The following is a 24,578-nucleotide window of genomic DNA, read 5'->3' as shown; positions in this document are numbered from 1 at the left end:
CCCACATTCTTGTGCACTCCCCCTGGCCTCTCTTGTCAGTACTATTCAACTTGAATTGGTTTAGCTGTCTCTTTGCCCACATTAAAAGTCTTTTCAGTGATGTTGCCCTTGCAGTGGATCCTTATCAACACAGCCCCCAAAGGTGGTCTCTAGGTGCAGTAGGCAGTACCCTCATTCCCACACCAGCCTGTCACCTTACTTCGTCTTTGGGTGCTGTTGCTTCCTTGTTCTCAAGTATTTTCAAGAGATCAGGGAAGCGCTGAGCCTCCTTGAGACCAGGCAGGCCAATAGAGATGGATGCCAAATTGACAAGCTGCTTTTTCATCCTGGTTCTTCACACTTGTTGTTTTTCAGGGAGATTGTGGATATTCACGAGAAAGAGAATGCCCTTGATATTGTGACAAGTGATCGAGTTTACCACATAGTGGCAGAATCACCAGAGGATGCCAGGTAGGGGATGCAGGGATAGGTGTGTGTTTTTCTTAAAAGGTTTCTGCTTTTTCCCTAGGCGAGGGGTGGGAAAGCTGAAAGCAACACCCCTCCCATGATGTTGTGCTCTAAATAGAGAAGCAGTTATAAAAATAGGGAAAGGCAGGAGAGTAGAAGATGAATCATGATATACATGTTATCAGGTCATTGTTTCAATCTTTGTATGATGTTATTGGTATTAGTAAATATATTTAATTACTTCTATGATGCTTTGTATACAACTGCATATTAATTATAGTATTCTAAACTATTAAAAATTAACCATTTCAGTAATAAATATATGCGGGGTTTTTTTAAAAGTGTCTTCTGCTTCTGTCTTTCTTCCAGTGACTGGTTTAATGTCCTGAGCCGTGTGCACAGTGCTACAGAGCAGCAGCTGAGAGAGATGCAGGATGAACAAGCCAACCCAAAGAATGCTGTGGTGAGTGGTGGGTCAAGTGGACCCCTGAAAGTGTCACTCTTCTGGCTGCCTAGCAGCTGATGAAGGATGTTCCTAGGCATTTGGTTGTCCACTGAGAACGAGATGCAGGACTAGACGGGCCGTTGGCCTGATCCAGCAGCTGGGCTCTTCTTGTGTTCATCAGTAAACGGCAGGAGAGTTCTTCATGGGCACCCTTTTACAGGACTGAGTTTGAAATAAAAGGGAGGCTGCCTGAAGGATTTAATGCCCCTAACTAGTTTGATGGCAGGTATGGTGGGCAAAGGACATATCTGAAGCAGGATTTGGGCAAAGGGATTATGATCAATGCCAGGAAGATCTTTGTGGGGAGTAGTGTGTACACCAAGTGTCATTTGGAGAGGTGACCAACCCTCCAGGACTGTCAACCTCAAAGAACTGCTTAGGGGGAAGGGATACGGGAGCCCCATTTTGTTAATAAAGCCAGAGCAAATATGTCTTCATTTAGGGCCTGACACCAAACCAAGAATACCGTCAAAGGTGGACTGTGCCCAGGAACTGTAGCTTGCAAATGGAAGGGGAAGGTGGGCTTTTGAAATTCCACTCTTGATGGCAGAATGCTTGAAGTTGTTAGGGTGGGCCAGACAGAAGGTGTTACGTTACAGATAACTGAATCAGCATATCTGACCCTTGCATGCCGTATTGGGGCTGTACTGATCACTGCTAATCAGAACAGCAGATTGGGATCTAGCAAGACATGTGTGGGAGACGCATTCTAAATCTGCAACAGGAAACTAACCCCATGCTAGCTGGTACTTTTCCCCTTGGAGGTATCTTCCCTGATGCTTCTTCGATTTTACAGTGTGTGTGTATGTCTAGATAAGATAAATGTAAGCACACATACATACAAAGAGAGCTCATTCACACACTGGTATAAGGACTTATGGGGAGGGGGAGTGCCATGTCTCACCCCTGGCACACATTGGAACCTGGTCATCCATAGAGGTCAGAGGTTTTTGATCCACACATTCATTCCTACAGGAGCTCCAGATGTTGGGATTACAGTCCCATCATCTCTCATCACTGACCATGCTGTTTCAGGCTAACGGGAGTTGTAGTCCAAAGCCTCTGGAGGGCCACAGGTTGAGGAAAGTTGCCCTCTAGGAGAAAGTAAAGTGGTGCACTTAGGGACTCAACATGTTCACTGCCTCCTGGTGACACCAACAATTATGAATGCGGCCTACTTCTAATTGCAGAGCCACATCGTGTATTGTTGTTGCTGCTGGCTTCCACAAACATCCCGATGTGATGTACAAAAGATAATAAAAACAGCTAAAAATCAGTTTAGAACCGCAGGGGGGAAAGCAAGATGAATTTAAAAGCAATAAATAGTGGGTGCCTATGTGTGGATCAAACTGGACTGGGACAGAATGGTAGGAACTGGATCTTGCATATATCTAGAAGTTTGTTCCATTTTTGTTGTTGTTGTTTTAAAGGGTACCCTGGACGTGGGGCTCATAGACTCAGTCTGTGCTTCTGACAATCCTGACAGGTAAGCTACAGCTGAGTTCCTCTTTGTGTGTGCTTTTTCGTTTTGTGATTTTCAAATATTTTTGGTGCAGCAACAATTGTGTAACAGGGGGAAATATTTAAATCCATCTACTGCATATTTGAGTAAATATAAATGCAACAGATAAGTAGCTACTTAAAATGCCTCCAGCCAGTATAAATATCTCCCAAATGGCTGTGTTTATTTTTAGTGACTGGCCATTGGCTCCAGAAGCTCCTTGAAGCATTTGCTTTCCTCTTAATAAAGTCTAGTTGCTGTGGGTTCGGGTTCTCGAGCTCTGGGTGTTTCATACTTCAGGAAAGTGTGTGCAACTACATACTACCTGCCCTATGAGCTAAAGTTGTGTGTGCTCCGCAGAGAGATGGCTGCTTTTATGCCACAGTACCATCCTGTGGGGTGCTTTCCCTTATATATTACCATCATTTTTGTTGTTAATTATTATTATTATTTATTTATACCCCGCTTTTCTCCCTGCTGGGACTCAAGGCAGCTTACAGATAGAAACAAGAACCACTAAAAACATTTTTTTTAATCAATAATGAAAACTATATACATGTATAAAATCTGTTTAAGGCATACCAATAATTACAATCAAAACAGCATGGCACCAGCCCTTTAATTTAATTAAGAGCAGTCAGTTCCCAAAAGCCTGTTGGGACAAGAAAGCCTTTACCTGCCAGTGCAAAGGCAACAAGGAGCCAGTCTAGCATCTCTAGGGAGGGAGTTCCAGAGACTGGGAGCAGCCACCAAGAAGGCCCACACCCATGTCCCCACCATGCATGCCTGTGAGGGGGTGGGACCAGGAGAAGGGGCTCACCTCAAGACCCAGGCAGGTTTGTATGGGTCAGTAAGGTCCTTCAGACAGCCTGGGCATAAGCCATGTGGTGCTATATAGGTAATAACCCGCACTTTGAATTGTGCCTGGAAACAGACCTGTAGCTAGTGGAGCCGTTCTTGCAAGGAAGTCGTCTGCTCCCTATAACCAGCCCCTGTCAACAATCTGGCTGCAGCTTTTGGAGCCAGTTGAAGTTTCGGAGTACTGTTCAAAGGCAGCCCCACGTAGAGTGTGTTAGAGTAATCCAAACTGGATGCAACTAAGACATCTGTCACTGTGGCCAAATCGGACATCTCATACACTTCTCCCTCTTCCCCACGACACATGCCCATTTCTTCCAGAATAGTAGTTTTTCTGGACGTGGCAAACACTAAGCGCTTCCATAGTTTTAAAGTTGCATCTGAAGCAGTAATCTGACTTGCATCCTTGAAAAGGAGAGCAAAATCAATGTGTTTCTGTGTGTAGCCTAACCTTCACATGTTTTCTTCTTGCTCAGCTTGTGTCTGGGCAAAAAAACAAACAGATTTGTGTTGCGGCTTTGGAAAAATATTAATATTGATGATGATGATGATGTTGACGACGAGATACTAATTTTGATGTTGGTGATTTTTCAGGCCAAACTCCTTTGTGATCATCACAGCAAATAGAGTCATTCACTGCAACAGTGACATCCCTGAAGAGATGCACCACTGGATCTCCCTCCTGCAGAAGCCCAAAGGCGAATCCCGGGTCGATGGGCAGGAGTTTCTTGTGAGAGGTATGAAGGCAAGATGAAAGAGCTGGCTGAATATATTGTGCCTGAGGCAGAACACCTAAACAGTACCCTCCTTGCCCCAATGATGTTAATAATACAAATAAGCCGTTTGCTGGCCTTCGAGGCAGCCTATCTCACCATAGCACTAGTTGCTACAGTCATGGCACAGTTCACTCTTCCAAAGTGATAATGGCATTTCCCACTTTATAAATGGGATATGAAGCTGATGATGACCATGAGAACTGATGCAGTAGAGTGGCTCATAACATGCAGTGGTGAGAAAGCCTCCAGTTCAAATCTCCCCTCATCCAGGAATTCTCTAGGTGGCCATGGGCAAGTTTGCTGCTTTCTTTGCCTCAACCCCACCTGTTCATATTGGCATTGCAGGATGCTTGTAAGGATTTACTAAGATGAAGCCACCATAGTCTTAATGTTCTGACAGCAGTGTATAAGTGTTAAGAACTGAGGTATGTATTCACACCCTTTAAGTGTGGGTTTCACTGACAAGATACCCAGGGTTAGCAGCAGAGTATTTAATCTGAGGAACAATGTAAACAGACTGAAGTTTGAGGTGACTGTGATTCATCCCAGTAATTAAATGCTGATCCTGTCATCGCTCTCTCAACTGTCAAAATTCTCACCCACCACCCCAACCATCATTCAGCACATGCTTCAGCTGCCCTCTCCCACTTGCCTTAACATTCTGTACCCCAAGCAGTCTCCTCCCGCCCCCTCACTTCCCTCCAAACACAAACGCCAAACATGGTTCATTAAAAGCTCTTTGGGTGGTTGAAGTGTTACCTAAACTCTCTTTCTTTCTTTCTTTCTTTCTTTCTTTGCAATGCATGCTCTGATAGTGAAGTCAGGAAGTCAGCTGGGGGAGATGAAGGTTTAGACTGAATTGTGCCTCCTCCTTCCTCTGTTCTTTAAAAGAAAGGAACAGGAATTTGAAAGTCTCCAGCAGCATCCCGTTAGCAGGAGAGCAAACTCTTATTTCTTGAATTTCCATTCCATTGGGCCCTGTTGTCCCTCTTTCCCATCAGGCTGGCTTCATAAGGAGGTCCAGAGCAGTAGCAAGACCTCTTCCCTGAAGGTGAAGAAACGCTGGTTTGTGCTGACCAACACTGCCCTTGATTACTACAAATCGTCTGAGCGCACAGCCACCAAGCTCGGGACACTGGTGCTGAACAGCCTCTGCTCAGTGGTCCAGCCTGACGAAAGGGTCTTCAAAGAAACAGGTAAGGAAGGGGGAAAGGTGTTCTTTGTGTGCCACTGTGTCCTTCTCTGAGTGTTCGTTGCCATTCTTTACCATTTTGTGCAGAGCTATAAATGTGTGGAATATCATTTTGGTCATTTGTAATAGGACACAGTCCTGGCAGACTGGGGAGGGTCTGTATTTTGCGTGTAGAGAGTCCCAGCTTCAATCCTCATTTCAAAGGATCCAGCATCAGTGCTTGGGAGAATCTGCCTGAGAGACCAGCTGCTAGTATTGGGATAGATGGGACCATGGCTGGACTTTGTATGATGCAGATCACATGTTCATATGCCTGTGTCTGTTCTGCATTCATAGTTGCTAAGGCCCGAAGAGAATTTCTGGACTGACTCTGTTCATCCTATAAACCATAACATTTAATTTGCTGGTTTCTTTGGAGTGAAATAGCATTTGTGTCATGGGAATGATGGCACAGAGTGAGTCCTGTGGGGTTAAGTTGGTGCTCCATGGGCCAAGCCAATCAAGTGCACAAAGGAATATCGGGCTTTCTGTAGACCCCTTTGGGTGCCATTGGCCAGTTTAGATCACACGGCAACTGAATCATGTCATGAGCAGCTGATAGAGCGCAGTCAACATTGCCACCAGGATCTGGCCTCTGCAAGCTCACACTTTTCTCTCTCGCTGTATAATTTGCCATCTCAATTACTCCAAGATTGGGCAGTAGTTGCCTGTTTCTGTTTGTGCCTTCAGGCTACTGGAACATCACTGTGCATGGCAGAAAGCACTCGTATCGGCTCTACACAAAGCTGTTGAATGAAGCCATGCGCTGGGTCTCTGCCATCCAAGGAGTCATTGACAGCAAGGTTCCCATTGAAACACCCACGCAGCAGCTGATTCGGGACATTAGAGTAAGTGCCTCTAACTCTTAATTGCACATGAGTATGAGGGACGCGGGTGGCGGTGTGGTCTAAACCACTGAGCCTCTTGGGCTTGCTGATCGGAAGGATGGCGGTTCGAATCCCCATGACGGGGTGAGCTCATGTTGCTCAGTCCCTGCTCCTGCCCACCTAGCAGTTCAAAAGCACGTCAAAGTGCAAGTAGATAAATAGGTGCCGCTCCGTCGGAAAGGTAAACAGCGTTTCCGTGCGCTGCTCTGGTTTCTCCAGAAGCAGCTTAGTCATGCTGGCCACATGACCCGGAAAAACTGTCTGTGGACAAACGTCGGCTCCCTCAGCCAGTAAAGCGAGATGAGTGCTGCAACCCCAGAGTAAAGGGGTCCTTTACCTTTTTATAACTCTATATCCAGATTACTAGGATCTCCTTATACTCACAGGTTTAAGATATTAAGGCAAATGAGCTTTCCTTGCTCTCTTCATATACAGCCTTTTAGGATTTGCTCATGTCTGTGTAAATACCCAGGTATTTGAGATTCCCTCCCATTATTTGCATCATTCTACTCAGTTCAGAAGCTGAGATGTCCCTTGGCACTTTCCCTTTCTTCCTGCCCCTCTTCTAGGTATACAATTTCTCTCTGCACACATGTTGGAATAATCAAAAGCAAGAATGTAACATATGCAAAGGACAGGGTCTATTAATTCTTAAGTAGTAGGTCTGAATTCTACAAAGGACTCTGATAGAATCCCTCTTTCAGCGGGAATAGTGTATTAAGGCGCATTCATACGTGCAGGATAATCCAAAGGCTGTACATTTTTATGGGAGAGTCATAGCTCAGTGGCGGATCACAGTGTTTGCATACAGAAGGTCGCTGGTACAATACCCGACATCTCCCATGAAAGAAGGATATCCAGTATCAGGGCTGAGGAAAACCTCTCAGACCTTGGAGGGCGGCTGCCGGTCAGAATAAAGAACATTGGCTGAACCAGTAGTTTGACTGTACAGAAGGCAGCTTCATGTGTTTATATCATAGGGATCCCTCCACTGAGCTTGTAATTTTCTCTCTGAAGTTTGCCGTTTGGCCCCCATTTTTCAGGTAGACAGATGGAAATACATATACACTTGGTTAGTTTCCCTACACACACACACACACACACACACACACACACACGATTAAAATAGGCAGAAGGGTGTAGATGCACATTTTATTCAGCAACTAAAAGCAATAATATGAATCTGTCAGAACATGGTGTGTTTCTAAATATTCAGAATTCCTTTTGATGAGAGGGCTGTTGTTGGCCTGACATACTCTGGATACTTTGTGATATAAAGTGATCTCCAAATCCTTCTATGGACTTGCTTTGGCGGTTTCCCCTGTTGCTGACCAAATTGCCATTTTTACTTTACATGGCCTTTAACTGTTGTTTTATCTCTTCTGTAATGGACTGGGAGCACTTCCATTTAATAGTGCAATTAGATATTTGGAGGGAAAGAGAGAAGCCCTGTAAAGGTAACCTCTACTTGCCCACCCCTTCCTTTCAGGAGAACAGCATGAACCCTGAAGTGGTAGAACAGACCTACCGGAGGAATCCTATCCTGAGATACACCCAGCACCCCTTGCACTCACCGCTTCTACCACTGCCATATGGGGACGTTGGGGTCAACTGTGAGTGACTTGGTAGCTTTCGAGGATGCTATGTCAAGGGTTCAAAAGGAATAATTTTTGAGAGGATGGGACTGAGGCAGAATCTTGCCGGGATGAAGGTCATCCAGCTTTACAGTGTAACCCAGTACACAGTGGTACCTTGGGTTAAGTACTTTATTCGTTCCAGAGGTCCGTACTTAACCTGAAGCCCCACTTTAGCTAATGGGGCCTCCTGCTGCTGCCACGCTGCCGGAGCCCGATTTCTGTTCTTATCCTGAAGCAAAGTTCTTAACCTGAAGCTCTATTTCTAGCTTAGTGGAGTGTGTAACCTGAAGCGTATGTAACTCGAGGTACCACTGTACATGTTTCCTCAAAAGTAGGTTCAACTTCAGTGCAACTTACTTCTTAGCTGAGTGTGCACTAGAATTCTGTGTACATTGACTCAGAAGTAAGTCTCAGTGGGCCTTACATCCTAATAAACATGCATAGAATTACACGATAAATCAGAGTTATTGTGTTGACTCTGGCCGAACTCTGATGCATAAAAAAATACTGTAGAAGTGGGAAGATGCTGTGAACTTACCCAGTGGAATGGATTTCACTAGCTGATATGCAAAGAATTGTGCATTAAAAAAGGAGCAGAATCATAGCCCTATCAAGTAACCGTTTCTAATGGGGGGAATTGGATTGTCTCTCAAGTGACCTTTGAGTACTGATAATTGTCAGAGGAGTTCCCTTTCTCCTCTGGGTTGTGGGCATGAGCAAACCTGTTTCTTGGAGTGATGAACTACCAGCTGGCCAGTCCGTAGTTGGAGGACATACTGACTGCCTTCTCCCTGCCTTGTTGTTTGTGCCGCCGCCTCCCACTGCAGTGCAGCAAGAGAAAGGCTACAGCAGCCTCCAGGACGAAGCAATGAAGATCTTTAACTCCCTTCAGGAGATCGAGACAGTCTCTGACCCCATCCCCATTATCCAGGGCATTCTGCAGACCTGCCATGATCTCAGGCCCCTCCGGGACGAGGTGTACTGTCAGCTGATCAAGCAGACAAACCACGTGCCACAGCCCAACAGACCGGGGAACCTTCACCACTGGCAGCTGATGACCTGCATGAGCTGCACCTTCCTGCCCAGCAGAGGAATCCTCCGTTACCTCAAGTTCCACCTCAGAAGGTAAGAACCATCCTGGAGGAATTTCTCTGCAATTGTAGCTAGCTCACTGACTCCAGAGCACTGAGGAATACATTACATAGCACCAGTCACTGCAGACATATAGAAACATGGGAAGGCTGCTTCATATTGAGTCAGCCCATCAGTCCGACTAGCTCAGTATTATCTCCACTGAAGAGCAACAGCTCTCCAGGATTCAGTCCTAGCTGGAGATGGAACCAGGAACCTTCTGCATGCAAAACAGGAGGCCCTTTGCCTAATACTTGCATCCTTAGAGATCATTGCAGAGGCCACCCACCCCCAATTTACCTCCGCCTTGCTTTGTGAAAACTCCAGTGCTTCCTGTACTACTGTCCCTCATACCTGCTTTCTACTAAGCAGCAGTGCCAAGCTGGTCCTGATATTTTTAGACAAAGGTGTAAATATTGGTCTCAGAGGCAGAAAATAGTAAATAACCTCTGTCCAAATGAATGAAATTTGCTTATATTAAGTGATGCAACATCTTCATAGGCCGTAGGTAGCCCATAGCCTCTTGAGTAGGCTGGGCCTCGCTATACAAATGACACAGTTCTAGATCAAAGTTTGTTTCATGACAGAATGGCAATATGTTATTTACCTCTTCTCTTTCCTCACCCTCCCTCAACCAGAGTAAAAGATCTCTTCCCAGGCACTGAAATAGATCGGTATTCTCAGTTCATCACTGATTCACTGAAAAGAACCAAGAGCAGGGAGTTTGTCCCCTCCCAGGAGGAAATACAGGCCCTCATCACCCGGGAGGAAATGACCACCACTGTCTACTGCCACGGAGGAGGTTCCTGTCAAATTACCATCAATTCTCATACCAGCGCTGGAGAGGTAAGAACGAAGGCAGAATTTTCAAGGCAAAGTTGTCCAGGGAAGAAGGGGCATTCAGCTTGCTTCAGATGGCCTCTACTAGCGGAAGTGGAGGGAATATATCTCTCTCTCTCTTAGTCCAACCTGTTTGCATCTGTCTGAGAGGTTCCTTGTGCAACCAAATCCTTTGTGGAGTGATGTGGTCTCTCTCCTCCCTTTGTAGGTGGTAGAGAAGCTGATCCGGGGGTTGGCCATGGAAGATAGTCGGAACATGTTTGCCCTTTTTGAACGCAACAAGCATGTGGACAAGGCCATTGAGAGTCGGGTGATTGTAGCTGATGTTTTGGCCAAGTTTGAGAGGTAGGTGTTTCACAGGAATAGTGAATGCTGTTTAGCATTGGGGGAATCTGATACTTTCTAAACAAGAAGGCCTTCTGCCACGTTGCTAGTCCTTATGGCAGGTTGCTACGGAGATGCTGTTTTCAGAGACAGATGCTACGTGTAGACCAGCTCTTCTTAACCAACGAACCAGATGGTAACCAGCTTCTTCCTCATCTTTTAGACTTGCTGGGTCTGTGGAAGAGGAGGATGAGGATGGGCACTGGCAGCTCTACTTTAAACTGTATTGCTTCTTGGATGTTGAAAACGTTCCCAAGGAAGGGGTGGAATTTGCTTTCATGTTTGAGCAGGTAAGTCTTCGCATGGGAGAGAATAAGCAGGTGGGTGGCTGGGTCAAGCCAGGGTTGTGGAGAATTTGCCTGCAACAGCCCATTGCTATTAGGACACTGAGCTGTTCATCTTGACTTCTAAGGCAATATACATAACTTAATTATAACTCCAAAGGGGTAAGCATAGGCATTGGGATGGTCTCTTGAAGCAAACAGCCTTTGGGAAAAAACATATTTTAGTTAGCTAGTTATTTGCCTGCTTTTTAGTGTTTCTACCTCCCAAGGTTGGTTACAACATACCAATGTACAGTATTAAAATTCCAAAGTTTCAAAGAACAACAAAATAGCAAGTAACAACATTTATAGACCCACGACTAAAATTGCTCCTTCTGCCATTCACAGGCTCATGAAAGTCTCATTGACGGCCATTTCCCTGGCCCAGAGGAGACACTGCAGCACTTGGCTGCTCTGAGGCTGCAGTACCTCTATGGGGATATTTCCAAAATCTCCTGGTCCCTGGACAACATCTATCCAGTGAAGAGGCTGAAGTCAAAAATCCTGCAGTCCATGAAGAGTAGCGGTCCCAGCAGCCATGCCCTGGAGAAAAGGCGGACCAGCTTCCTGGAGGGCACTCTGAAGCGTAGCTTTAAGGCGGGCTCAGTGAAGAAGCAAAAGGTGGAAGAGGAGCAGATGATGGAGATGTGGGTGAAAGAGGAGCTGTCGGCAGCTCGGGCCAGCATAACAGAAAAGTGGTGCAAACTGCAGGGGCTGCTCCAGCAGCAAGCCATGGTGGCCTACATGAACATCATGAAGGAATGGTCGGGCTATGGCTCCACTGTCTTTGATGTGGAGGTGAGAGACACACAAGAAGCCTCAGTATTAAGCCTTCTTCTTTTGAAAGATGCTACAGGAGGATTATGTTTATTATCTCAGTTGCACTTTATTACCCCCACTATTACAGATTGAGGATTGTGGGGGAGGGAATTGAGGTGCAAGCTAATTGGCGAATTGCTGAAGAGCCAATGTGGGTGTAGCTAAGAGCATTGGGCTAGGAGGGAGGACACCCAGGTTCAAATCCTGGCTCAGTCACAGCATTGTTTGGAGAATAAAACAGGGAAGCAGGAGAACAGAGTAGTCAGACCTGAAATGTCTGGAATGGAGGATGTAAACACAATAAATAAATATTGGCTACCCAGCCTGTTCATGGTTGAGCTAAGATTTGGCAGATCCCATTAAAGAATGAAGTGAAAATTGAAACAAATAAATCAAATATTTAGGGTCTTACTTTGACACCATTTTTTAATTATTTGCTTTGGAGGTGGGAATCTTTACTAATTACTCCGGGGTTTCATTGGATTGGGGGGGGGGGAGAGAATTGTTTTTTGACCAGGGGTTTTCAGTTTTCGGTTCAGTCGTCCACTTGCATGCTTTTCCCCCCAAGCAACACCTTCCCTTTGCTAACTCTTCTTGTTTCTTTTCTGCAGTGTAAGGAAGGTGGCTTTCCCAACGACCTCTGGCTTAGTGTCAGCACAGAGAATGTGTCGGTGTACAAACGGGGAGACCCCAAACCCCTAGAAACGTTCCAGTATGAGCACATTGTCTTCTTTGGGGCTCCCCAGCCCAATACCTTCAAGCTGACAGTGGATGAGAGAGAGATGTACTTTGAAACCCCCCAGGTATGCTTCATGGAACACTAAGTTAGCCTGTTTTGTGGGTGACCACAAGGATTTTTGTGCTGAGGCAGGATTGGGTGGGCAAAAAGCATAAGCCAAAAGGCTTCCTTTTTAAAGTATGTTGTAGTTTGGCCACATGGGTCAGATTTGACAGGTGGGTGGGGCTTAGGAAATCACCAGTCACAAAGCTGGCAAAGCATTTCTATCTCCCTCCCGTTCCCTGAGCAAAGGAGGGTGCAGGGAGCAAGGAAGAAGCCTGCGTTTGACAGATTTTTTGGGCTGCCTGTGCTTGTTCCTTGAGCAGAATTTAAACCCCACGTGCAAGCGGAACATGTTCACAGCCAAAGAAATGCAGGCTTCTTTCTTGCGTTTCCCAAAGTGATAGTAGCAGTAGGGGTTGGGAGAAAGAATGGGGATACAGAAGACCCTTTGCAAGTCCCCATTCCAGTTATATTCCATTGGCTTCTGGCCACCATCAGAAATTGCTGCTATATAACTGCTCAGTGCGTGAAGTGATCCTGACCGTCCCCTCTTATCTTATTAGGTGGGAGAGATCATTAAAATCATGAAAGCCTACATCAACATGATTGTGAAGAAATGTTGTAGCATCAAATCGGCCACCAGCCTGGACAGTCGTGCGAGTATCTGGACGAGGTGATGAGGCCTGTGGCGCTGCACTGAGCCCTTGAGGAAAGATACACACTGTGTTCCAGCCAGATTTGTAGCAAAAATCCTTTTTTGTAAGAAGGAAAAAACATCTCCCTTTTTTCCTTTGCTTTGAGAGAAGGAAAAAGGGACTGATGCTGAGCACCCACAGCTGCAGGGCTTGCTCTCTAACCAAAACCACAACCCCGACTACTCTGGCTAGCTACTCAAGGCAGCTGGAGGCCAGGCTCCCTCTGGCCTCTCTTGGAGTAAAGACCTTATTGCAGATGCAAAGTGAGACCACCAGAAGCAAATGTGGCTACCTTTCTTGAAGAGATTGAGGCGTGGAAATTTTGTGCAATAAAAGCAGCAGGTGGGTGGGTGGGGAGTCTTAATGTTGTGCTGTGATGCACCAAGCAAGATTCCCGTGTGCGCAAGAGATAGAGGCTCCAGTTAATTTGGCTGCCAAGCTCTCCAATGGTAAAGACTAAACTAACCCTTGGGGGGCTGATGTTCGCTCAGGGATGAGCTACTACTACTGAATATAGTATTGTGAGCCTCTCTGCTGCGTGGGAGGCGGGTGGCGGGTTGTGTTGTGTTATCAGTATTACCATCCCCAGAGGTTTAAGGTTTAATTACTTCCAAATCACAGAGTTTTCAAATCTACAATTGTTAAAAGCCCACCACTCTGTTTGTTGTTAGCGGAGATCCTCACAGAGGCTTGTGACTCCCGAAGCAGGATGCTTATGGAAACCACCAGCTGTGTGTAAAACGACACATATTTCTTTCGGTGCTGTTCTTCCAAGCCCTTTGGAGAGGAGCTATTTCTCATAGTGCATGTTTGGAGAGTTTGCCACTTGGTAGTATAAAAAACCCATTTCTCTTATGAGTCCAGGGGGTGAGATTTGTGGATAGAGCTACATGTATCCAGTTGCAAGGAGAACAGTCCCTTTTCCCTAATCACTTTGATGCTGCTTTCCCTTCCTTCCTTCCTGGAGTTTGGGCTGCTTTTATTCCTTATCCTTTTCTATAGGCTAGTTTTTATGCCACACAAAGCCTTGGGAGGCTACAGATAGTAAAACAGACTAAATGAATGGATTTTGAGGAGGGAGCTGGCTGCAAAGGCGGCAGAGAGAAAAACCAACTAGAGTCAAGGTAATTGAGAACACAGAAGGCTGAAGGAATCATCTGTGCTTGATGAGGTAGGGAAGGAACGGGGCACGGGAAGGAGTCAGATGAGTTGGCTGTACATCTCTGAATCCCCACCTGTCTGAGGACTTGCTCCATTCTCTCCTGAAGCCCTCCAGCATGCCAACTTGGGAAGAATGGGTTTATCCTGTAAGCTGCTGAAGCCCTAGGGCAGGGATGGGGAATCTGTGGCCCTCCAGATATTCCTGGGATACACTTTCCTTCATCCCTGTCCATGGGCTGTTCTAGCTGGAGCTTATGGAAGGGTTCATACACCTGGAGACCAACAAGTTTCCACTAGGCTAAGTGCCACATTGGTCCATTGTGGTTGCTTAGAAAAGCCATGTACATAAGCCCTCCAAAGTTACTAGCTTGCAGTGGGTTGGCTGATGACAGATGAAAGGCAGTTAATGCAAAATATGTCTCTTTATCCTGCTTCTGCAAGCAGTAGGAAAGGGGTAAAGAGGTGGATAAAGTATTGAAGTCCAGTCCCCAAAGAGTTCAAATCTTACTCAGCCCACCTCCTGCCTTCTGAGACATCTCTGGCCATTACCCAGGTATTTGTAAGCATCTTTTCATAGCCTATGGGGCTAGGGACTTAATTTTTTAAAAAGAAAAATACAGCCAAGATTCTCAGGATCCTAAATTCTTTGTCTACTATCCATTTCTACGTTTGTATAATTTGAGGGGAATTATATTCAACTATGCCTTCCTGTCTAAGCACAAAGGCAGCATTTTTCCCTATTCCAGGCTATTTTGGGGTTTTCCACTTCCTTTTTCAGCTAGGCAAATCAAGCTGCCAATCTGCTCTGACCTACCAAGGTTGAATTTCAAATCTCTTGTCCAGCCCACTCAGTAAAACCCAAAGAATCTGGAACTTTTCCTCTACAAAGGATTATCCAATCAGGGATCTTGTTTCCACACTCCCATCCCTTTGTCCCTGGGAATGCAAATAAAGTAAGTCACACCTGTCTGAAGAAGCCATCCAGTGATGTAATTATAATTGCTTTCTTTTTTATTGAAGCGAAAACACAAAAGCCACAGTTCAGGGTTTAGCAGCCACCTCTTTTCTCCTGTAAGATGCCCACCCAAATATCCTGTGCATGTTATGTAGTTACATCAGCAAGGCTGGACAGACTGTCTCACCATTCTGTAGTTTTGAAAGAGAAACATTGCCTTAAGACACCAGACTGAGTCACATTAAGAGTTCTTACCTCTTTGTTTTGGCCCTCACCAGGTTTCAGAGTGGAACAAAGATGACTAGTGAACTTGATATTCCCTGTTTGGTCTGATACATACTAGAACCTTCTTAGTACACCTTCCTGCTCCCCAGTCCTTAGCCCTGAACTACTGCTCTGTCCTGGCTCATGGGTTGCTGCAGGCAGCTTAAACCCAATTAGAAGTATAACTTCCATTAATTCTATTGCAGATATCCTTCTGCTCTTTTTGTTTGTTTAATTTGTAACTGGCTTTACAAGATGGAAGTTTAATAAATTATTGGATTGAAATTGTTTTTCTTTGTTTCAGTACCTCACTCACAGGCTCACAAGACATTTTTTTCGTAGAATTCTTTCCCATTTTTTATTTTTTTCAAATTCCTTGGATTGTTTGTAACAGTCCGTGCACGGGTGGAATGAACTTGCATAGTGGAACTCCATCTTCCTCTCCTTCCCCCTGCAGTCTTCCCACAATTTTAGGAACCATAGGGGCTGCAGAGGCGAGGAAAACAAGGTGGAAGTCCTGTTGTGCAAGCAGATGTAAACTTTCACAACAGTGAGTTCTGTCAATTATTAGTAACAGATGACCAAATAATAATAATAATTGAGCAGAAAAACCTGCTTATGGGTATGCAGCCCATGGGCTAAAGCTTTTCACGTTTCAGAAGTGCTCTATTCCTTCCTGGGCTGCTTTATAAAATTTCTATCCCATCACTGAGGGGAGGGATTAGGCTACAGAAAGTCAACTGAAGAGGGTACAATAATTTTACTTACAAGGCTGTGCCTGTGTTGATTTCCTGAGCCAACTCCTTGTTCAAGCCATTGAACAGGAGAGTAGGTATACAGATGTTTCAACTTTCCTTTATAGCAAATTACTTGTTTTCATTCTTGGAAGCAAAAGTTGCAATTTTCCTTATTGACGGCAAGTCAGAGGTAAACGGGGGTCTAGACTAAGCACACCAGTTTTTAATCCTCTGGCTTCTTTTCTAGTTTCCACCAGGACCCAAAGATGCCAGAACTGTCACCAAATTGCTTTTGAATATGTTTAATTTTTATATAAACAAATACCATACACTTGAACCTGTAATATAGAAACACAATGATGATTTTTAAAAATTATTTCCCAAAGATTTTGTGTTAGCCAGGCTTGTTGTCTGCGACTGATTTGCACTAGCAGTACAGAGACTTTGATAGGTGTAGCATGAGACTCAAAGCTGACCAACAAAGCCCTACCTGCTCCAAATATAGATATGGTCCAGAAAAAAGCAGTACAACCTTTGTAGCTCAAAGACAGGCAACGTACAATAATCTAACCATTAAAAAACAGAAGCAAAAACATTTTCTTGCAGTACTCTGTGGTAGAGAGGAAACTTTATTGTACAACTCTGAATTCTACTGGTGGTTATTTAGACGACCATTACTGAGCACAATCTACTGCCAAGTTCCTCAGTGCAAGAGCCGCTGAACTGAATGGGAGCCGCACAGAAATAATAGATTGTGCCAACTGTGGCGTTCGATCCCACATTCTCTGTTCACCCACTTTATCCCTAGGGGCATGTGCTAGGCTAAATATACACTGGGTAGCAAATTTTAAAGCCGCAGAAGGATGAACAAAGTGTTCCTTTCTGCTTGGTTCATGACATTTCAATTTTGATTTGGTATGGTGTTTGGATGATCTCCCATTTTCTCTGCAAGTGCATGTAATATCAGGACAACAATGGGCTGCCCTCTGGAGTAGACGTTGGAGAGTACAGGCACACAGTACTTTGAAAAAGCAAGGTGCCTTTTCCCCATGGGACACCTTGACAGCTAGTTTTTAATCCAACTATACAGACCGTGCTATGCACACTGGTGCTGAAAACAGTCTGGAGGGGGGGTCTGCACTGTGTACAGATGTATACTGAAGAGAGACAGCACAGACCAACAAAACAAAATAAACTGATTTGCAAGGAAAGGTAACTGGGAAGATGCAAAAAAAATTAAAATACATTATTATTGGCTCTGTAGATGTATTTGGTAGGAACACAAGTAATCCAATTTGAACTGGGTAGGTAAATGGTATCTCCCTCTTTTAGGGCCAGTTTCACAGTCCAGGCAAAGACTGCAATCACACTCACCATACAACAGGAATTCAAGGCATTATAAGAGCCCATTGTCCTGATATTGCTCAGGGATGAACTCCACTGATTCTGTACCCAAGATTGGCAATCCAAGCACAAAACCCATTCTAACAAGCAAATAACCTTGGTGGGTTGGGGCAAAGATCCTTCCTCACGGAAAAACACCCTGAACAAGTGTTCTTTGCATCCTAAGTCTTTCAGTGAATCTGACTGTCTTTGATTCAGTTTCTGAAATAATTAAAGGGAAAAAGCTGCTTATGACGGCATGTCCACCCATCATCTTTTCCTACACAGAAGGAAGGGAAAAACTCTCTGAGCCTTTGACATGATCCCCTTACTGTTGGCTGCTGCTATACTCACAGGGAAAGTTGGTGCTTATGAGGCACTGTCCTCCTGGTGTGCCCTTGGCCTTAGGTAAATCACTGGTGCCAACAATTACCTGTGCCACTTGATGTGGCTTAAACATTTCAGAAGGTGGCAACAGTCACCCTCGGAGTTTCAGAATATGCTGCACAGTATATTGCTCAAATATATACATTCTAGCAGGGCTGGTTGGCTGGCCTCACCTTTTGCTATTTGCTCCCAAGCCCTACCTCTCAGAGAAGGAAGGACTGAGGCCTGTTGCTGTACTGCATCAGTTTGGAATATTTGCTACTGGAGGCATCAAGAAACAATATGCACAAGACTCCTCTCTCTCAGTCATGTACTAAAGGCCCAAAGAAATGAAGAGTTCTTCATTTTAGCAGAAAATGTTTTGAAACTGCCTCTTCCTCCAACCAGCTACAAAGCACCAGGAACAACAAGGAATGTTGACAGCAGCCATTACATCAAGTAACAGGGAAGCTGGCATTCGGCAGAGCCTCCTAGATTGCAAAGCAGCACAGGGCACCGCATGTCTATGGTTGACCTATCACACCACAACACACTTAACTAATGAAGCCAAGGGTTTCCAACACAACAACCACAATGCAGTAGGTGCAGTCTCTCTTTCTCCTTTAGAAAGACCTGCTGGACGGAGCATCCAACGGTTTGGTTCCTTCTTACTCAGCAATACACCACGTAAGGTTCCCTCACAAAGGGAGATGTATTTGGATCCTGGGGCATCATCCCACACAGCCAGGAGCCAGAAAAGGGCAACCTCGCCTTATAACCTGCACACTAGCCAGGATGGACTGAGTACAAGCGCAAACACATGCACTACTGCACACAGAGGGCATGGCAAGGAGGAATGGCACTCAAAGGGAGAACTGATCACCTTCATGCAACTCTCATCATAAATGGCCCATTCAGCCTTGGCCCACAACACAAAGCATACCTCACAGTATCTCCTGGCAGCTCTCACACAAGCTCAGTTTCTCTCTTCATGAGCAACACAGGAAAAGGCACTGTGTGCAATGGAACAGGGTAAAGGGTCACTTGGAGGGATAACATAAGAGGCTCACACCTAATCTGGCAGACACCTTCCTCTTTGGCCTGGGAAATCAGAAAGCCTTCCCTTCCCTCTCCCTCTTCCCTTTGGCAAATACTGCTATTTGCACAGAGGCAACATACTTTGCTGACAAGAAAGGGCGGCTTCCCCAATATCTGTGCAAAGGGGAGGGCCGCACTAGCCCTGAGCCAAGGAGTCTCATGGTCCATTGGCGCTGCCTGGCCCTAGAGCGCCGACAGCAAAGCCTCAGCTGTCCCAAGTGGGACAGCAGCAGGCGGCATCGTGGCTACTGAGAGAATATGCCTTTGAAACGGATCTTGTCCTCGTCTTCTTTCTGACGTAAGCGGGTCTCCAGGCTACGCAGCTCCCGGGCAACCACAGGGCCCAACGACGGATCCAGCTGCAAGACCTTGGCAAAGTCAGCCTGCGCTTCGGTTGCATTCCAAACAGCAGCATGGGCCTTGGCTCGCTTGAAGTAGGCTTTGACGTTATCTGCGGGGAGAGCCAGCACCTGAGTAATGCAGGCAGGCTCCGTACACTCTGACCAGGCCCACCCAGTGCTCTATTCCACTTTCAACCAGGGCACAATACAAAGCTCCCCCCTCAACCCCAGTTACATGCAAGGACTCTCTTATTTATTTAAAATGACACATATCACACCTATCCCCCAGGTGGTGCACCAGGGTTGTCTCCTTCTCATTTTATCTTCACAACCCTGTGAGGTTGGATAGGCTAGGAGACAGTGACTAGCATAGCACAAGGTCACCCAGTGAGCTTCATGTCTGAGAGATGTGCACCCTGGTCTCCCAGGTCCTAGTCCAACACGTTAACCACTATACCACGCTGGCTCTCTAAAACCACAGTAGGTTGCCTCTGCCCCCACATGCAGTCCCTCGCAACACAAAGTTAGATTAATCAAATCCCACAACTCCCTATTTTCAGAGCTGCTTCCCATTCCCCACTAGGGCATGGTGTGGCCAGCAAAATGCCTTACCTTCATACTTGTTGAGAATAGAGGAGCAGTGATCCAGCACCTCGTAATACTCCTCGTTCAACAGCTTACACTGGCAGTAATTCAGCAGCAAAGGGGTGATTTGTTGGTCCAGCTGGATCCAGTCTGGGGATCCGGGCTGCTCCTGGGGTACAGGACAAGGAAAGGAGCGTGAGGCACAGCTGGAGGATTTCAAAGGTTCCCCTACATATGAGAACAGAAGTGCCATGATGGCTGGGCAGCACAACCAAGGGCCCTGTTGACTGAAAAGGAGTGGCCTCCTGGAAGCCCTGCCATCAGAGCAGACCTTATGGAATGAAAGACAGGGGAGGAACTGCACAGGAAGAAGGGCTGCCCTTTATGCGGTGCCAACCCTGCTTATCAATCCACCTCACATCTGACTCTGCAGCATGATGCAAGGGAAGTGGGATCCCTGCTACATCTGGAGCTGACACACCCACCCTCTTAACACAAATGTGTAGACAAAAGTGAAGCTGCACTAGGGTGTGAGGAAGACGCGCCTTCACTCACCTTCATCTGCAGGTTCTTGAGGCAAGCGATGGCATCGTAGTACTTGGCAGCTGCCTCCTGCACTTTGCCTTCCTTGTAGAGCTCATTGCCTTCCTGGTGGATCAGGGGCACGGCCTTCACTTTCTCGTCATCGGACATGGCCCAAGGATCTTGCCGGTATGTGCCAGGAACTTCCACCTAAGCGAGGCACAAAGGCAACAGGCTGGGTTAGTGGGGGCAATGTGAGCACTGTAAGAGCCCGTCTGACTGTGTGCCTTCCGCATCCCAGGGTACAGGTAATAAAAAACCAGTCTTTGATGAGATTTATGAAACTGGGAGGAAGTGAGATAATAGGAGGGTTCTCAGTAGGCAGCTGCTGCTTCATCCCTGTGTGGTACCTTTAAAAAGCTAGCAAAATCATCTCATGTACGTAGCCAAGAAAATAAAAGTGGAGACCAAGACAGATCTGTTGGGAATCAGCTTTCTCCTCCCTTCTTGCACATCCATACACCCACATACAGGAGAAACTCTCAAATACACAAGAGAGTCATCACTCTCCTGATTCTGACTGTCCCAGAGGACCTCACCTTTCCTTCCCCTCACCTTGAGCATCTCAATGGCAAAGATGAGGGGCTGGGGGTTCTGCTGCAGCTCATCGAGGTCTGGGTAACCCAGGGAGTGATGCTCATGCATCTGAGCAATGCCACAGCAATGCCGTTGTCCCTCCAGTGGATCTTTCCCAGCCGCAATGTTCCTCAAGCTCTTTGACACCATTGGGTACAAGACCACATGCTGGAGAGAAAGAAAGAAAAGATCAGGCATAGTCCTTCTTGCTAGGAGAGAAGAAGCTCTCCCAGGGAATACCATCAGCCCCAAAGATATGAGATAAAATTTTGTGCACATGCAAAATGATGTATTGTCTCTCCAAAAAAGAACAAATCTGGCATTCCATCACCTGTGCCAGATCCAAATACTTAGTTGTGAGTTGTGGAAGGAGAATCCTGAAAGCTGCAGCTAAGGAAACTCCAATTCTGCACCAAGAAAGCATAAGGATGTGTTAGGGAAACTACAGATGCCAGGGTTAGGGAAGAGGCCTTTCCTGGCCTGGTATGTCTAAGCCACTTCCCACACTAGACCAAGCTAGCTTGCAGCAGAAGTGGGGATTCTGGGTTCAAGTTAAAAATAGGTATATAGAAAGAAGAGTACCTGGATGCCAAGATCCAAGTTTGAGACACGTACTGTTTAGTGAGAGAACCCCAGCAGATTTAAAATAGCAAAATATACAGCAAAATAAAGTGTGGAAATATAAGTTGTTAGACCTTCATAATACACCCTTCCAAGCTCCTTCCAAAGTTTTCCTCCTCCCCTAACATAGAAAAAGACCACACATTGGGTAAGTTAAAAATGGTTTACTGACTTCAAATGGCTTCATAAAGTTGCACAGACACTAAAAGTTGGCTAAGTTACAAAGTGGTTAAAGTTTCTAAATGATTGGTCTAGGAATTCAAAATAGTGGTTTGTGAGAGCCATGCTGAGCTTCTCAGGTAGATGTGTGTGGAGGTTAGAACAATAGGCTTGATGACCTAAGGGGAAGTGACCTAACTAAGCCTGGCAAGACAGCTTATTCTGTGGTATTAACCCTTACATGCATTAATTAAGACTTAAGAATGTTGTTTCTATGATAGCTCAGTTGGTACAGCAGGAGACTCTTAATCTCAAGGTCATGGGTTTGAGCCCCACTTCCTGCACTGCAGGGGATTGGACTAGATGACCCTCGTGGTCCCTTCCAACTCAACAATTCTATGAGGCTGATCATCCCACAAGGATTACCTTTGTGTCACACAAGAACTCAGCCATCTCTCCCTCTCTCATGGTGTGCAGGATAGTCTCCCAAACGGGCAGCTTGAATTTCTTGCCAATGATGAGCTCCATGGGCTTCCCTCGGGTACGGCTGTCATCCAAGACTCGCTGGTCCGGACTGCAGAGCAGTGTGCGGTAGTGGAAGGTCACCTGAAGAGAAGGGGAAGCAGAGTGGTTGGATCAAGGGACTGACGTGGTATTACACCAACTTCTAATATGATGAATAAAGCTAATAGCACAGTACATTGCCCTCACTGTATACAAGTGACAGAGTTAGTGCAATCAAGCTCAGAACAGAGTTTGTAGAAATTTCAGCTTATTAGCTGATCCATTCCATGCACTGTAGGAACTAGACCTTTAACATGGTGGTACCTACCCTATGAAGCTCCCTTTCATGGCATCAAGCAGGCACCAACTCTTTCATCTTTTTGGTGCCTATCAAATAACCTTCATTTTCTACAATAAGCCTTTCAAGTGGAGTTCCACCCCACCCCCCTGTCTGTATCTGTCCTTGACATGTGTACACACACACATATGGATGTTGCTAAATCACTTTGGGATTTTATAGGGGAAGCATTAAATAAATACAAATTTGATTCTCAACATTCATTTAAATAACTGGTCAAATCAACAGGCAAATAGATATAGAAAGTCCTAGCCCAGGGTTGTAAACAAGCCCAGAAAAGTTACCTGCAAAAATGTTTATTAGCCAGCTGGGGGCTGGCAAAGAAAGACTGGAGAGTTGCAGTACCAAGCTGGATGCAGAGGAACAGAGCACTCCATTCCCTCCTCTGCTAGCCCATTCACTCACCTACATGCACGTCCTGGCCACCCATGGCTACGACTTAAACACAAGCCTGTACCAGCCCACTCACCATACCATACTGCTATGCGGGTGGATTGAGCAGCAGGTCTCACAAGCTACTGAGCCAGAAGAAACTGATATTCATGAAGCTGTAGGGGAATTACACAGCAAATAAAAATAACTTGTTTAAATATCTCTGTCCCCCAGTTTCTCAGGCAGAGAATAAAGGGGGGGGGAGTTACTGCATTGGGAAGTGTAAATGCAGGAAGGGGCTTCAGCATCTTATAAACACAGATCTGCTGCTAGCTGAAGGTGGCTTAGGTGACTTTTATCCCAGGAAGCTACTTTATAGCAGATCAGACTATTTGCCCCCTAGTTTCGGGTTGTGTGCTCTGACTAGCAGCAGCTGCTCAACAGGGTCTCGGGAAGAGGCGGCCCTTTCCTCTCCCTTCCTATCTGTTCCTTTTAATTGGAGATGCCTGGTGCAGAATCTGCATACAAAGCACCTGACCCGCTACTCACCTATGGCCCTTCTTAAAGGAATAAAGGTTTCTCTCACGCATACTACGACTGGGAGAAGCAAAACACACGTCAAGTGTCTTCACTATCCAATTATGTAGATTAATCTGTAAAGTGTTTACTGGTAGCACAGATGTGGCTTTATCCTGTTTTAATGCACATATTCAGTTTACAAGCACCAAGTCTGTTCTCACTGCAAATATGATCCTGTTTTGAAGGTTGGGGCACGGCCTCTTGCATCAATTGATGCTTTGGGGAACCGCCGACCTTCTGATCGGCAAGCCCTAGGCTCTGTGGTTTAGACCACAGCGCCACCCGCGTCCCCCAAGCAGTGTATACATTTTATTAAATAAACAAGACCCCCCATACTTCCTTCCCCCCCTCGGGATTAACCCGTCACATATTCGAAGTGGACTGGAAGCACAGCTTGCAAAATGCACATTTATGGGCGAGGTGGGGGAAGAATCCCTCCATCTCGAAGGCAGGAACACATCAGCCTCGAGTTAGCAAAATTCTGGATGTATAATGCGTGGGTAACGAACTCAACTCGCAAACCCCGCACCCCACTATCTTCCCCGCGCACGCGTATTTTAGCCTCCTCGTGCGTCATCGCCGCTCGCTTGCGCATGCGCGTTCCTCCCGCCCCGTTCCGTTATTTACCTCAGCCCCGAGAAACCGTCCTCTCTCACCTTGGTACCATCTTGGTAATCTGGTAGGGGCCCTCGGCCTTCCTGCACCAACCGCTTCTGGATGCCGTCCGCCCGGAGCTGCTCGACCTGGTCCGCCATGATGGCTCCTCGCCCGAGTTTTGCTTCGAGGCAACCTTCGTGCGTCTCCGTAGCCTACGGATGAGCCGCCAAAGCTCCCTTCGGCGGATGCCGGATGTCGTCGGTTATTTCCGTATCCGGCTTCGGACGCGGCTGGCGGCAGCCGAAGTCTTTCGGAAGGACTCGGGCTCAGCCTCGGCCGGCTATACTTATTGTAAACAGAGGGGCGGGCGGCGCTGCGTTGCGCGGATCTGGGCTCTCAACTCCTGTCCCAAGTAGCGGCCTAAGCCCAGTCTGCGCCTGCGCGTTTTTTCTTTACGTGCCTGTTGCGTCTCCCAAGTCTGCGGGGGAGCTCCTTGCCTTCGTACAGGAGCTACGGAGTCTGCAG

General features: G+C 46.2%; 2 protein-coding genes across 3 annotated transcripts in view; one reads left to right on the top strand and one right to left on the bottom strand.

Annotated features, from left to right (window-relative positions):
* The window catches only part of LOC308573345 (unconventional myosin-X-like), a 76,900-nt gene extending 61,420 nt beyond the window's left edge, over positions 1 to 15,480 (top strand). For both annotated transcript variants that reach the window (XM_081170179.1, XM_081170180.1), the window contains 14 exons: positions 355 to 450; positions 817 to 910; positions 2,383 to 2,438; positions 3,906 to 4,048; positions 5,089 to 5,283; positions 6,009 to 6,166; positions 7,695 to 7,818; positions 8,670 to 8,967; positions 9,612 to 9,819; positions 10,022 to 10,158; positions 10,361 to 10,487; positions 10,869 to 11,318; positions 11,951 to 12,142; positions 12,684 to 15,480. In XM_081170179.1, coding sequence (XP_081026305.1) covers positions 355 to 450; positions 817 to 910; positions 2,383 to 2,438; positions 3,906 to 4,048; positions 5,089 to 5,283; positions 6,009 to 6,166; positions 7,695 to 7,818; positions 8,670 to 8,967; positions 9,612 to 9,819; positions 10,022 to 10,158; positions 10,361 to 10,487; positions 10,869 to 11,318; positions 11,951 to 12,142; positions 12,684 to 12,797 — 2,392 coding nt within the window. In that variant the 3' untranslated portion in view covers positions 12,798 to 15,480. The remainder of the gene's footprint in view (positions 1 to 354; positions 451 to 816; positions 911 to 2,382; positions 2,439 to 3,905; positions 4,049 to 5,088; positions 5,284 to 6,008; positions 6,167 to 7,694; positions 7,819 to 8,669; positions 8,968 to 9,611; positions 9,820 to 10,021; positions 10,159 to 10,360; positions 10,488 to 10,868; positions 11,319 to 11,950; positions 12,143 to 12,683) is intronic.
* A 738-nt stretch (positions 15,481 to 16,218) lies between these two features.
* On the bottom strand, positions 16,219 to 24,241 carry AIP (AHR interacting HSP90 co-chaperone). The gene is made up of 6 exons (XM_081170360.1): positions 24,113 to 24,241; positions 22,070 to 22,249; positions 20,843 to 21,031; positions 20,261 to 20,437; positions 19,733 to 19,874; positions 16,219 to 19,230 (listed from the first exon to the last, which is right to left on the bottom strand). The coding sequence occupies exons 1-6, from the start codon at positions 24,209 to 24,211 to the stop codon at positions 19,025 to 19,027; spliced, it is 993 nt and encodes a 330-aa protein (XP_081026486.1). The 5' UTR covers positions 24,212 to 24,241; the 3' UTR covers positions 16,219 to 19,024.
* Positions 24,242 to 24,578: the final 337 nt, after the last annotated feature.

This window comes from Podarcis bocagei (genome assembly GCF_964188305.1).
Source record: "Podarcis bocagei genome assembly, chromosome: 1".
In the NCBI taxonomy this organism is placed as follows: Eukaryota; Metazoa; Chordata; class Lepidosauria; order Squamata; family Lacertidae; genus Podarcis; species Podarcis bocagei.
Note: the sequence above shows the minus strand (reverse complement) of the source record. Positions and strands in the feature narration are given on the sequence as shown.

Bases quoted from the DNA above. Each gene is read 5' to 3' on its own strand.
- AIP (XM_081170360.1), bottom strand. From the start codon at position 24,211: ATGGCGGACCAGGTCGAGCAGCTCCGGGCGGACGGCATCCAGAAGCGG. The intron at 21,032-22,069 runs GTAATCCTTGTG...CTTTCTCTCCAG, and splicing joins AGTTCTTGTGTGACACAAAG to CATGTGGTCTTGTACCCAAT. The intron at 20,438-20,842 runs GTGAGGGGAAGG...TGCCTCGCTTAG, and splicing joins TTGCCATTGAGATGCTCAAG to GTGGAAGTTCCTGGCACATA.